The 15,000-nt window shown below is 43.1% G+C and overlaps 1 protein-coding gene across 1 annotated transcript in view; it reads left to right on the forward strand.

Annotated features, from left to right (window-relative positions):
• LOC308101957 (2-acylglycerol O-acyltransferase 2-A-like) overlaps positions 1-15,000 on the forward strand; it is a gene marked incomplete at its 3' end in the record, with an annotated part of 41,580 nt that overhangs the window by 6,953 nt on the left and 19,627 nt on the right. Inside the window, exons 4-5 of the mRNA XM_080451511.1 lie at positions 2,578-2,638; positions 4,145-4,288. Of these exons, the coding sequence (XP_080307637.1) occupies positions 2,578-2,638; positions 4,145-4,288 (205 nt within the window). The remainder of the gene's footprint in view (positions 1-2,577; positions 2,639-4,144; positions 4,289-15,000) is intronic.

Consider the following 15,000-nt stretch of genomic DNA (forward strand, 5'->3'; position numbering starts at 1 on the left):
GGAGAGGCCGGCCATTTGCAGGCCCCTCACAACCAACTTGTGTCCTATAGGCTACCAAAGATAAAAACCAAAAGTTTACCTCTGTAGCCTAGCTGAGAGATGGTCTGCTCTAGCTGATGATATTTTAGCACTTTGGTTAGGAAGGCTTCCTCTAAGCTGTAATCAAAAGTACAGCCGACCTCCAGAATGAACACCTCCCTATGGTTTTCATTAACAACAAGGACATCAGGGGTGTTAGCTGAAATGTTAGAGAACACAGAATCATCGTTACACAGGTTAAACATGCTCGGCTTCACAGTAGAATGCTTATACAGCATGATGGAGGACCTGAAAATAGAAGTGATATTCTGTCTTATGTAGAGTCCCCTGTATATTGAAATCCCTCAAAACCAAGCTACAGTCAGCTCAAAATAGACTGATCAGGGTCATTCTAGGGTTAGAACCCAGATCCCATATAGGTAGGAACCAGTTTAGAGAACTCAACTGGCTCACAATAGAATCCAGGGTAACCATGGCCAGATTGACCATGGTTCATAAGATAATATATGGCGAGGTCCCCATATTTTTAAAGACATGTTTTACTCAGAGAAGCGAAGTACACACTTTTTTCACCAGAGCCAGTGTAGCAGATGTGAGCCATCCGGCTTTCAAAAGTAAAGTTGGCAGAGAATCATTTACTTACATAGGAGCCACACAGTGGAATGACCTCGAAAACAGTGTCAAACTGACAACCAATCTGAGGACTTTCAAGCAGAAAACTAAATCATGTCTATTAGAAAAGGTTCTCCTATAGAGGGTCTTTAGACTAGGAAAGATAAGGTAGCACTTGGTTGTAGATGTGTACTGTGTATGTTACTTGTGTTCTTGTATTGATTGTATGCATGTACAGTGTATGTCCAATGTTTTTGTATTGTTGCGTAACATGTACTGTGGCTGTACTGTGTATGTTACTTGTGTCTTTGTAGTTTGACGTTAGTTACATGTTTTGTACTGTTTTGTACTGTAATGTATTTTAACGTATTGACTGTTAATTGTAAGAGGACCTCAACGGAAATAAGTCTCAGGACTTTCTTGTGTAATCCTCGAACTGCGGTGACCATGTGGTTTTGGCTTTTCAAATAAATCAAATCAAATCAAAATATACATGGCACCCATTTAAGATGTGGGACATGGTTTTCAGCTATTTGTTCATGACCATGATGTATACAGTGAGGAGCATGGTTACCTGGAAACCAGATGGAGAGGTTCAGTTTAGATGGTAAAACCTGCAACCTCGCTTTCAGAGTAAAGATAACAATGTATTCGTCTAAAGCAACATTTTTGAACACAGAGTGAGACAGCCATCGCCTCAGAGTTAGACCCTACCCACTTCAAGGTAACATCAGCCCAACAGCACAGATCGTTTAAGTCCGGCCAGTCTGACCACACACCGAAGCCGGGAGAGCGACTGTCTAGCTTTCCACTAGGTTTCCTCCTGAAGCCTAGGAAGCTAGGATCCGAGCCACATGCCATGGGGACCTTACGTCGTTTTAGGTCAAGGAACAGAGATGAACGTGCAAGCTCACTCACATACTGGTCATCAATGTTCAGGATATTTAACAAGTGGGAGAGCCTCGTATTAATATATGTCCATTCAAAATTGGGAACACCCATACCACCCTCACGTTTACTGTGAAATATAATGTCACGTGTTGTGTGTATGTTAAGACCAGTCCATTGTCTCACTAGGTGCACAGTTTTGTCAGTCAAATCACGTAGTGATTTTCGTGGAACATGTACATTGGAGAAAATATGTTGTACCTTGGCCAATGCTATTATTCTGACTGCCTCCAGTTTCATGATTAGAGGCAGAGGCGATGTGTGGATTAAGTCGAGTCTGCTGGAGTACTCAGAAATGATTACCTTGACCTGGTCTCCCTACTCGCCTGCCACATTAAACTTGTGGCCCAAATATCTGTAAGTCTTGTGACGTGAATAGACTTTAAGGGGTTTATTGCAAATTGGGAAATCAGTTAGTGTATCTGTTTTAGAGTGATACCAGCGGTTCCCGCCGCTCCGCCTTTCATATAATACTGCACATTTGGAATATTTTACCTCTAATCCTGACCATTCCAAACACACACACACACACACACACACACACACACACACACACACACACACACACACACTCATTAGAATGAGTCTCAGGGACATTTTAGTCCTAATAAAATGTGCCGTTTTTGAGTTAAACCCGAAAGAAGAAATAAGTCATAAACCCAGAATTCATCAGTGACAAAGATACAAAGTTAATAATAATAATGATGGTAACAATATAAGTTACTTTTACAGAAACAAAAATAGATAGGAACTAAAGAACATCAATGCTATGTGTTCGGGGGCCTGTAGAGAGGGGGGGGGGGGACTCAGTCTCTCTGGAGAGAAGGAGACGAGTCCCGCTCCGCTTTCACATGGTTCTGGGTAATTAATAATGTTAATGCTGGAATGTCCCGCATTATAAGTGCTGAATGTGTTGATAACAGCAGGATGAAGACTGTCTGTCTGTCTGTCTGTCTGTCTGTCTGTCTGTCTGTATAGTTGGTGAAGACGGTGGATTTAGATCCTAAAAGGAATTATCTGTTTGGCTTTCATCCACATGGTGAGTTTAAACATTTATTCATGTATTTTATTTATTAACACATTCCATGCCAGAGTTTAATCTCATAATGTACTCACCAGTGCCAGCGTTTTATTGTTGTTTTTTAGTTTTTTTCATGTCGCCACAGACCTCGCTAAATAAGTTAAAAGTGCGCGTTCATTTGGTTCTAAACACACAGCGGATCCGTCAGAAACGGCCAGCGAAAACAGTTTCCAAATCCGTGCCGCCATCTTGAAGCTACAGCCGATACACGGTAAACAGTGATCAGCGAGGAGAAAAACAACAACCAGAGAAAATCGAGTTTTAAACAGGATCCCAGACAGGAAGCGGATACGATCGAAAAAACCGGAACCCGAATAATTCCGTTTCCGACCGAAAACCGGAAACGGAAATGGATAAAAAAAATTCGGAAAGTGCACCTGGGGCACTTAACATGGGAATCGGCGGTTCGCGTAGATCTACGCGACTGGCACGCTGCGGCTTTAAATAGGTTCGCGTAGATCTACGCGACTGGCATGCAATGTGTTAATAATGAATTAATAAATAAATCAATTCATTCATTTATTAAGTCAATTATTTATGATGTTTAATATGATCCATGTTGAGTCTAAACATGCATGTTGAGTCTAAACATGCATGTTGAGTCTAAACACGCATGTTGAGTCTAAACACGCATGTTGAGTCTAAACATGCATGTTGAGTCTAAACATGCATGTTGAGGCTAAACATGCATGTTGAGTCTAAACATGCATCATGTGTGTTGAGTCTAAACATGCATGTTGAGTCTAAACATGCATGTTGAGTCTAAACACGCATGTTGAGTCTAAACATGCATGTTGAGTCTAAACACGCATGTTGAGTCTAAACACACATGTTGAGTCTAAACACGCATGTTGAATCTAAACACGCATGTTGAGTCTAAACACGCATGTTGAGTCTAAACACGCATGTTGAGTCTAAACATGCATGTTGAGTCTAAACATGCATGTTGAGTCTAAACACGCATGTTGAGTCTAAACATGCATGTTGAGTCTAAACACGCATGTTGAGTCTAAACATGCATGTTGAGTCTAAACACGCATGTTGAATCTAAACATGCATGTTGAGTCTAAACATGCATGTTGAATCTAAACATGCATGTTGAGTCTAAACATGCATGTTGAATCTAAACATGCATGTTGAGTCTAAACATGCATGTTGAGTCTAAACATGCATGTTGAGTCTAAACATGCATGTTGAGTCTAAACACGCATGTTGAGTCTAAACATGCATGTTGAATCTAAACATGCATGTTGAATCTAAACATGCATGTTGAGTCTAAACACGCATGTTGAATCTAAACATGCATGTTGAATCTAAACATGCATGTTGAATCTAAACATGCATGTTGAGTCTAAACACATGTTTAAACATCATTTTATATTTGTATGCAAAACTGAATGCTTCAATGTAATACTCTCTCTCGCTCTCTCTCTATGTATTGTCTATGTCTCTCTACCTCTCTAGGTGTATTGGTAGCAGGGGGTTTCTGTAACTTCTGCACAGAGGCCACAGGATTCAGCAGGTTGTTTCCTGGACTTACGTCTCATCTGTTGATGTTACCGCTCTGGTTCAGGATACCTCTGTTCAGGGACTACATCATGTGTGGAGGTAACACATTAATACAGGTAACATGTTCTGATGTAACCTCTGTTCAGGGACTACATCATGTGTGGAGGTAACACATTAATACAGGTAACATGTTCTGATGTAACCTCTGTTCAGAGACTACATCATGTGTGGAGGTAACACATTAATACAGGTAACATGTTCTGATGTAACCTCTGTTCAGAGACTACATCATGGCTCTTATTTATCAAAGTGGTGCAGACCAAATAATGGGCGTACAGTGAGATTATATTTATCATTATATCCTGACGTTGCCTTTAGCGTACGGCCCGCTCAGATCTCATGTCAGGTCTTTGTCTGAACCTGTTTGTTCCATCATAGAGCTGTGGAGCAGCATGTCTGACCGTCTGACAGACATCTGGACACATGTATCCACTCCAATGTATATCTACACTAATAAATAATAACATGTTATAAAGTCATTTAAACTGCTTTAACAGTCATTCAGATAAGATTGCAGATCTGGCTGCATTGTCTTTTAGAAAATAACAGATCTACAAGCTCACAACGCGTCGCATCGCAGTTAAACTCTCTAGACTCAGTAAAACAGACCAGTGTACTTGGTCCGTTCTTTTTCAGTCTACACCAAACCTCTTTGCCATCAATAGCAGATCTACAAGCTCACCATGTATCACGTTGTGGCACATGGTGAGCTTGTACATCTGCTATATGTGTTGTTCCCCTCAGGATAGGGAGGGGTCCATTTGGTTAAATCTTTGATTGATTGAATACTTTATTAGTCAGTAATGTAAACATGATAAGAATAACACACTGTGTACAGAACAACCCCCCCTAGTGGTGTCCTGGTAGAATAACACACTGTGTACAGAACAACCCCCCCTAGTGGTGTCCTGGTAGAATAACACAATGTGTACAGAACAACCCCCCCTAGTGGCCTCCTGGTAGAATAACACACTGTGTACAGAACAACCCCCCCTAGTGGTGTCCTGGTAGAATAACACACTGTGTACAGAACAACCCCCCCTAGTGGTGTCCTGGTAGAATAACACAATGTGTACAGAACAACCCCCCCTAGTGGTGTCCTGGTAGAATAACACAATGTGTACAGAACAACCCCCCCTAGTGGTGTCCTGGTAGAATAACACAATGTGTACAGAACAACCCCCCCTAGTGGTGTCCTGGTAGAATAACACAATGTGTACAGAACAACCCCCCTAGTGGTGTCCTGGTAGAATAACACACTGTGTACAGAACAACCCCCCCTAGTGGTGTCCTGGTAGAATAACACAATGTGTACAGAACAACCCCCCTAGTGGTGTCCTGGTAGAATAACACACTGTGTACAGAACAACCCCCCCTAGTGGTGTCCTGGTAGAATAACACAATGTGTACAGAACAACCCCCCTAGTGGTGTCCTGGTAGAATAACACACTGTGTACAGAACAACCCCCCTAGTGGTGTCCTGGTAGAATAACACACTGTGTACAGAACAACCCCCCCTAGTGGCCTCCTGGTAGAATAAAACACTGTGTACAGAACAACCCCCCCTAGTGGCCTCCTGGTAGAATAACACAATGTGTACAGAACAACCCCCCCTAGTGGTGTCCTGGTAGAAGTGTTTTCAGGCTCTCAGAGTTACACTGATATGAAAGGGTTTTCAGTTGATTGTGTGTGTGGGGGACCTGAGAGACAAGGCAAGAAGGGCATTCTATGCTATCAAAAGAAACATCAAAATAGACATCCCAATTAAAACCTGGCTTAAAATACTGGACTCTGTGATAGAACCAATTTCCCTCTATGGTTGTGAGATCTGGGGACCATTAGCAAACCATGACCTTGAAAAATGGGATAAACACCAAACCGAGACCCTACACACAGAATTCTGCAAATCCATTCTCCGTACCCAGCGAAAAACACCAAATAATGCATGCAGGGCAGAATTAGGACGATACCCACTAATTATCAAAATAAAAAAGAGAGCACTTAAGTTCTACAACCACCTAAAAGAAAGCGACCTAGATGCACTCCATAACAAGGCACTCGCACACAGCGAAACCCTAGAGAGATGCCCCCTCAGCCAGCTGGCCCTGGAACTCCGGGCACAAACACAAACAGAGCCACGAGATAGAAAACCCATTGGACTAAACCAAATTATAAAACAGCAAAAGGAAAACTACCTGACACACTGGAAAGAAGCAACACAAAAGCAGAGTAAACTAGAATGCTATCTGGCCCTAAACAGAGAATACGCAGTGGCAGAATACCTGAGCACCGTGACTGACCCAAAACAAAGAAAAATCGTAACTAGGTACAGACTCAGTGAGCACAGTCTTGCGATTGAGAAAGGTCGTCACAGGCAGACCTGTATCCCGAGAGAAGACAGACTATGCACCCACTGCACACAAAATGAAGTGGAAACCGAGCTACACTTCCTAACCGTCTGTCCATTGTACCAAGACATCAGAGACACATACTTCCCACAGATTACAACCACACACGGAGATTTTGAAAACATGACCAATGACAAAAAACTCCCATATCTGCTGGGCGAAGTACAACAATGTGCAAACACAGCAGCAATATTCGTGAGTTGCTGTGATAGGAAAAGGATATCAAACGGAACACAACCACCCTAAAGACTAATCATTGTGTATATTCCGGCACTATACCTGCACCCAGTGATCTTGGTACATAGAAATTGATCTATTGAAGATTCTGACTTTCAAATGTACATATTTTTTGTTTTGATTGTATTGCTGTATTGTTGTATTATGCTTTCTGCTTTGGCAATGTAAACGTATGTTTTCTCATGCCAATAAAGCCCTTTGAATTGAATTGTGTGTGTGTGTGTGTGTGTGTGTGTGTGTGTGTGTGTGTGTGTGTGTGTTCAGTGATGTCGGAAGAGGCGATTGTGAAAGCTTGAAACACACACACACACACACACACACACACACACACACACACACACACACACACACACACACACACACACACACACACACACACACACACACACACACACAGTAGTAGACAGTCAACTGTTTGAGTAACATGTTACAACACTGTCTGTCTGTCTGTCTGTCTGTCATGTGTTTGAGACACTGACTGTCTGTGTTCTATATTTATAAAGATACTGTTGAGACTGGACTAAAGACAACAGACAAATTGTGCAATGTAATAATTTGTAACCCTTCAGATCACACGTCTCCGCGCGTCCGTTGAATTGGTGAAATTAAGAGCAGACAAGACTTAAAATGAAATGTATTTATTATATTTAACCAGAAAGTCAAAAGTAATAGTGTATTTATCAATTAAGAGAAAATTAGCAGTAATACAGATTGAATATAAAAATGTACTTAACAGAGAATTCTCTGGCCCCAACAAAACTCTCCTTAACCGATAACAAGTGGTTCCCTCAAGTTCATGAAGTCAAGTGGGACCTTCTATCTGTCCCTGGGGCTTTCTTATACATTATTGTCAAATAGAGTTTAGATGTACGCCTCCTCATTGGTCGATGGCTCTGGTTCTACATCCAGAGTTCAGAGTTAGGCCTCCTCATTGGTTCATGGCTCTGGTTCTACATCCAGAGTTCAGAGTTAGGCCTCCTCATTGGTTCATGGCTCTGGTTCTACATCCAGAGTTCAGAGTTAGGCCTCCTCATTGGTTCATGGCTCTGGTCCTACATCCAGAGTTCAGAGTTAGGCCTCCTCATTGGTTCATGGCTCTGGTCCTCCGTCCAGGATGTGCAGGTGGCCCCAAACTGATTTACAGTCTCACCACCTATGGACTGTCATGCACATCTCCCCCACAGATACCTGGGGGAGTTACCTGTATTTTCTCTCTGTGCCGTGTCTACCCATGAACACTAAAAGTGAATTCAGAAGAATCAGAATCAGAATCAGTTTTATTGTCACATCACAGGTTTACAAGGTAAAAAAGTGGGTGAAATTCTTTTTTGTACATCGTTCCCATCGCAACGTTAGTTTCCATAGAAAGAAGAGGGGGGGGGGGGGAGAAGAAGAGGGTGGGGGGCAGGTGGGAAGGAGATCAAAACAAGAGAGCAACAGAAGGCCAGACAAGTTATCTACATATTTACAAATTACCTGAGATAATAAAAAAAAAAAAAAAAAAAAAAAAAAACTAAACTAAGGTGCCTGAGCATAGCAGCAATGTATTGTATACTGTGCATGTTATACTTATACTGTGCATGATAGACAATGGACGTTAAGGTGCTTAGAGGAAAAAGGAGCACAATAAAAAAAAGACCCAAAAAAAGTCAGTGCGTTATACAAGGGATTAAGGTGCAAAAGGTCAGTGCGTGTCCACCTAGAGTGGACTGACCCTAGTATAATCCGCAAGTAGCTCCATGAGGGAGTGCAACAAAAAGTCATTTGTACCTGGTGTAGTCCACAGGTGTGTCCGAGGGGGGGCTAAAGTCCAAGTCATTGTCCCTGGTATAATCCACAGGTGTGTTCAGGAAGAGCCAGAAAAGTCTGCGCCGCCTGCTGTCAGGCTGCTGAACTCATCCAGGCTTATGCCCCATTCAGCATTCTGACAGCAGCTGGATTGAAACTACACCAAAACCTGGTGGTGGAACTCTTGATACTGCGGTAGAGCCCCTTGCCCGGTCGCGGTCGTTGTAGGGGGTTGAACAGTCTGTGACTTGGGTGGTGCTTGTCCTTGATGATGCGCTTGGCTTTGACCACGCACCGCTTTTTGTACAGTTCCTGGAGCGCTGGGAGCTCGATTCCCATTATCCGCTCTGCCGATCGCACTACTCGTTGTAGGCTGACATTTTCTCGGGCAGTGCAGTTCCCGTACCAGGCCGTGACACAGCCTGTTAGGATGCCTTCAACAGAACTGTTGTAGTACAGCCTGAGGATGCGACGTCCTACTCCGAGCTTCTTCAGGCGGCGGAGCCAGTACAGTCGCTGCTGAGCCTTTTTCCTCACGTGTGTGGAGTGCGTCTCCCATTTGAGGTCCTCCTCGATGTGTACTCCGAGGAACTTGAACTCGCTGACCCTTTCCACTGCAGCACCGTCGATGAGGATGGGCGCATGGTCTCTCCGCGGCCTCCTGAAGTCCACGATCAGTTCTTTGGTCTTGTCGACGTTAAGAGAGAGGTTGTTCTCGCGGCACCAGTGTGCCAGTGATTTGATCTCCTCTCTGTAGTCAGACTCGTCGTTGTTGACGATTCGGCCTATCACTGTCGTGTCGTCCGCGTACTTTATGATGGTGTTGGAGACATGTGTGGCTATGCAGTCATACGTGTACAGGGAGTAGAGGAGAGGGCTCAGCACGCATCCCTGGGGTGCTCCGGTGTTGAGGGTCAGGGGGTCGGATGTGATGCTGCCCATTCTCACCACCTGATGTCGGTTGGACAAGAAGTCCTGTATCCAGTCGCACATGCTTGGGTGTAGCCCTAGGTGTCTGAGCTTTTTGTCAAGTATTGCTGGGACAATGGTGTTGAATGCTGAGCTGTAGTCCACGAACAGCATACGTACATATTTGTCCTTCAGCAGCTTGTTGTCCATGTGCGAGAGGACGGTGTGGAGAGCCATGGCAATAGCGTCATCGGTGGATCTGTTTTTGCGGTATGCATACTGCCACGGATCCAGCGAGGCAGGTAGCGTGGAGCTGATGTATTCCCTCACCAGTTTCTCGAAACACTTGCTGACGATCGGGGTGAGAGCAACAGGTCTCCAGTCGTTCAGGCATGTCACTTTGGCCTTTTTGGGAATGGGCACAATGGTTGACATTTTGAACCCTGCAGGGACCACAGCCAGGGAGAGGGAGAGGTTAAAGATGTCAGCGAAGACACCCGCCAGCTGGTCTGCACATGTCTTAAGGACCCGGCCTGGAATTCCATCAGGTCCGGCTGCCTTGTGGATGTTGACCCGTGTGAAGGCTGTACGCACTTCTCTCTCCGAGATGGTTAGAGGGTTCTCCTCTGCTGGTGCTGCTGATGGCCCCGCTTGGCTGCCGCGGTTGGAGCTGATCTCAAACCGGCCGTAGAAAGTGTTCAGTTCGTTGGGGAGGGAGGCAGGCGGGTTCACCTCGCTTCTATGTCTATGAAGAGATATCCCAGAGTTCTGCCATGCGAAGAGATAATGCTTATCACGTTAACTGTATTTCTAAGGATATAATTCTAACAAAGCTATACTATTTTCATAAAGTAATAATATGTTATCTGTGAGGGTCTATATCAGGCCTGTCAAACTCGCGGCCCGCGGGCGTTTTGCGGCCCGCGGAAAGGTCCATAGCGGCCCGCGAAATACTTTGAAAAATAGTAAATTGACACTACATCTAACAGACAGAGTCGCAGTTTGCATTGCTGTGCTGCCAAGCAGCTCGCCCCTCCCCCACTCGCTGCTACTTGACTGAGTACCTCTGATCGCCCAGGCATTGTCTAACCAGCTGCGGAATGTTCTGGCTGATTGGCTCGTTAACAGTCTATACTCTTTGATCGTCACACAGGAGTCAGCCCAGCACGGACATGTACACACACACTCTCTCTCTCTCTCTCTCTGTCTGTCTGTCTGTCTGTCTGTCTGTCTGTCTGTCTGTCTGTCTGTCTGTCTGTCTGTCTGTCTCACACACACACACACACACACACACACACACACACACACACACACACACACACACACACACACACACACACACACACACAAACGTAGTGCAGTGTTATGAAAATAACTGCTCCCTGACATTAAGTTTGTTAAAGCAAAGAGATGTCAGGTGTCTGTGATTTAGATGAAATTTCATGCTGGCTACACCATGTAAATTTGCCATTTTTGAAAATATAATAATGGTAATAGGTAGTTAGAAGCATTAATCATATATGTGTTAAAAACGTATAAATGTATCAAAGCTGCTTCTTTTATTTCTCAGGAGCTTGCCCAGTGAAATCCTCAGTATTAATTGAACTCAGAGCGTATTTAACATTCAATCTGGGAAAGCATCTGTGTCATTTTAAGATTTATTTGGCTATTCAAAAATAGCAGATATACAAGCTCATAGTGCGGCACTGAGTGCCACACTATGAGCTTGTAGATCTGCTATTTTTGTAAATGTAAATAATTAAAGTAGCTAATCTTCATAAAACATTTTTTAAAGTGATATACTGTAGTTATAGCAGTGACTGAGATGTAGTGGAGTAGAAAGTTCTGGAAATTGGAAATACTCTAGTAAAGTAAAACTACGTCAAATCTTTACTTAGGTACAGTACTTGAGTAAATGTAATTAGTTACTTTACACCACTGTTCTATAAATGTAATTATATAACCACCCACACACATTACCAGGTATTGTTTAACTTCAAATTATTCTACTTAAAATGGTTTATAATAATAAATGTAATAATAATAATAATAATAATAATAATTATTATTATTATTATTATTATTATTATTATTATTATTATTATTATTATTATTGTTACAAATTGCATTGTTTGTTTTCTGAGACAAGACAACAGATTGAAAAACAATGCTGTATAACTGAATGCGTGTGAGCGCGCATGTGCGTCCGCAACTGGTTCCTGCCCACCTCAAGTCACCATTTGACCAATCTTGCCCGGACACCAAAATGAGTTCGACACCCCTGGTCTATATGAACAACATAAAACAGTAAAAGTGGATACACACACATGTGCTATATACACATGCACTAGTAGATACACATATTTAGTGGATAGTGAATGCACACACATTCACTTTTTATGGCTTCAAGGGATATGCGTTACCATATAAGGACACAAGTCATTTGCTCCTAATAACTAAGGCTTAAAAAGGATATAAAATGTCACATAAGGATATAAATTGTCATCAATACTGAAACTATAATCAGGGGTGCACATAACTGGTGCGCTGGTGCCCATGCGCACCCAAGATAAATAATGCGCGGCACATCAGACGATGCGAGGCGCTTTTAAAGATTTAATGACATTCACTTTTACACCACATTCAAAGTCTTTGTCCTGGTCCTTCAAAAGTGTACAAAAAGTTTTAAGTGAAAATTCCACTCCATTGATCCATGGCAGGTGTTTTTCTCTCACATTTCTAAAGCCTTTTCAACTGCAATGAAAAAATAAATCTTTGCCTGCGGGTGTCGCTGGTGAGGGATTTTGCCTGTCAATCATCGCCTCTGCTCCGCCCCCCCCAAAGGAAAGGATAGGGGAGGGGAGGGGCGAGGAGGAGAGTGGGCGGGATTAATCGACTGTGACCTCACTGTCGAAGGGCCAAGCTCAGATTACTTTTCAGCCTAATTATTCAGAAAACCCCAGACCACAGAAAATCCACTGAATGTTCTAAGTTCAGGTTTTTTGGGTGTAATTGAGGTCATAAAACCCCAAATAAAACATTGAAAATAAAAAAAGTGAAAATTAATGTCGTCCGCGTACTTTATGATGGTGTTGGAGACATGTGTGGCTATGCAGTCATACGTGTACAGGGAGTAGAGGAGAGGGCTCAGCACGCATCCCTGGGGTGCTCCGGTGTTGAGGGTCAGGGGGTCGGATGTGATGCTGCCCATTCTCACCACCTGATGTCGGTTGGACAAGAAGTCCTGTATCCAGTCGCACATGCTTGGGTGTAGCCCTAGGTGTCTGAGCTTTTTGTCAAGTATTGCTGGGACAATGGTGTTGAATGCTGAGCTGTAGTCCACGAACAGCATACGTACATATTTGTCCTTCAGCAGCTTGTTGTCCATGTGCGAGAGGACGGTGTGGAGAGCCATGGCAATAGCGTCATCGGTGGATCTGTTTTTGCGGTATGCATACTGCCACGGATCCAGCGAGGCAGGTAGCGTGGAGCTGATGTATTCCCTCACCAGTTTCTCGAAACACTTGCTGACGATCGGGGTGAGAGCAACAGGTCTCCAGTCGTTCAGGCATGTCACTTTGGCCTTTTTGGGAATGGGCACAATGGTTGACATTTTGAACCCTGCAGGGACCACAGCCAGGGAGAGGGAGAGGTTAAAGATGTCAGCGAAGACACCCGCCAGCTGGTCTGCACATGTCTTTAGGACCCGGCCTGGAATTCCATCAGGTCCGGCTGCCTTGTGGATGTTGACCCGTGTGAAGGCTGTACGCACTTCTCTCTCCGAGATGGTTAGAGGGTTCTCCTCTGCTGGTGCTGCTGATGGCCCCGCTTGGCTGCCGCGGTTGGAGCTGATCTCAAACCGGCCGTAGAAAGTGTTCAGTTCGTTGGGGAGGGAGGCAGGCGGGTTCACCTCGCTTCTATGTCTATGAAGAGATATCCCAGAGTTCTGCCATGCGAAGAGATAATGCTTATCACGTTAACTGTATTTCTAAGGATATAATTCTAACAAAGCTATACTATTTTCATAAAGTAATAATATGTTATCTGTGAGGGTCTATATCAGGCCTGTCAAACTCGCGGCCCGCGGGCGTTTTGCGGCCCGCGGAAAGGTCCATAGCGGCCCGCGAAATACTTTGAAAAATAGTAAATTGACACTACATCTAACAGACAGAGTCGCAGTTTGCATTGCTGTGCTGCCAAGCAGCTCGCCCCTCCCCCACTCGCTGCTACTTGACTGAGTACCTCTGATCGCCCAGGCATTGTCTAACCAGCTGCGGAATGTTCTGGCTGATTGGCTCGTTAACAGTCTATACTCTTTGATCGTCACACAGGAGTCAGCCCAGCACGGACATGTACACACACACTCTCTCTCTCTCTCTCTCTGTCTGTCTGTCTGTCTGTCTGTCTGTCTGTCTGTCTGTCTGTCTGTCTGTCTGTCTGTCTGTCTGTCTGTCTCACACACACACACACACACACACACACACACACACACACACACACACACACACACACACACACACACACACACACACACACACACACACACACACAAACGTAGTGCAGTGTTATGAAAATAACTGCTCCCTGACATTAAGTTTGTTAAAGCAAAGAGATGTCAGGTGTCTGTGATTTAGATGAAATTTCATGCTGGCTACACCATGTAAATTTGCCATTTTTGAAAATATAATAATGGTAATAGGTAGTTAGAAGCATTAATCATATATGTGTTAAAAACGTATAAATGTATCAAAGCTGCTTCTTTTATTTCTCAGGAGCTTGCCCAGTGAAATCCTCAGTATTAATTGAACTCAGAGCGTATTTAACATTCAATCTGGGAAAGCATCTGTGTCATTTTAAGATTTATTTGGCTATTCAAAAATAGCAGATATACAAGCTCATAGTGCGGCACTGAGTGCCACACTATGAGCTTGTAGATCTGCTATTTTTGTAAATGTAAATAATTAAAGTAGCTAATCTTCATAAAACATTTTTTAAAGTGATATACTGTAGTTATAGCAGTGACTGAGATGTAGTGGAGTAGAAAGTTCTGGAAATTGGAAATACTCTAGTAAAGTAAAACTACGTCAAATCTTTACTTAGGTACAGTACTTGAGTAAATGTAATTAGTTACTTTACACCACTGTTCTATAAATGTAATTATATAACCACCCACACACATTACCAGGTATTGTTTAACTTCAAATTATTCTACTTAAAATGGTTTATAATAATAAATGTAATAATAATAATAATAATAATAATAATAATAATTATTATTATTATTATTATTATTATTATTATTATTATTATTATTATTATTATTATTATTATTGTTACAAATTGCATTGTTTGTTTTCTGAGACAAGACAACAGATTGAAAAACAATGCTGTATAACTGAATGCGTGTGA

The sequence above is a fragment of the Gymnoscopelus braueri genome (assembly GCF_963280865.1).
Source record: "Gymnoscopelus braueri genome assembly, chromosome: 15".
NCBI lineage: Eukaryota > Metazoa > Chordata > Actinopteri > Myctophiformes > Myctophidae > Gymnoscopelus > Gymnoscopelus braueri.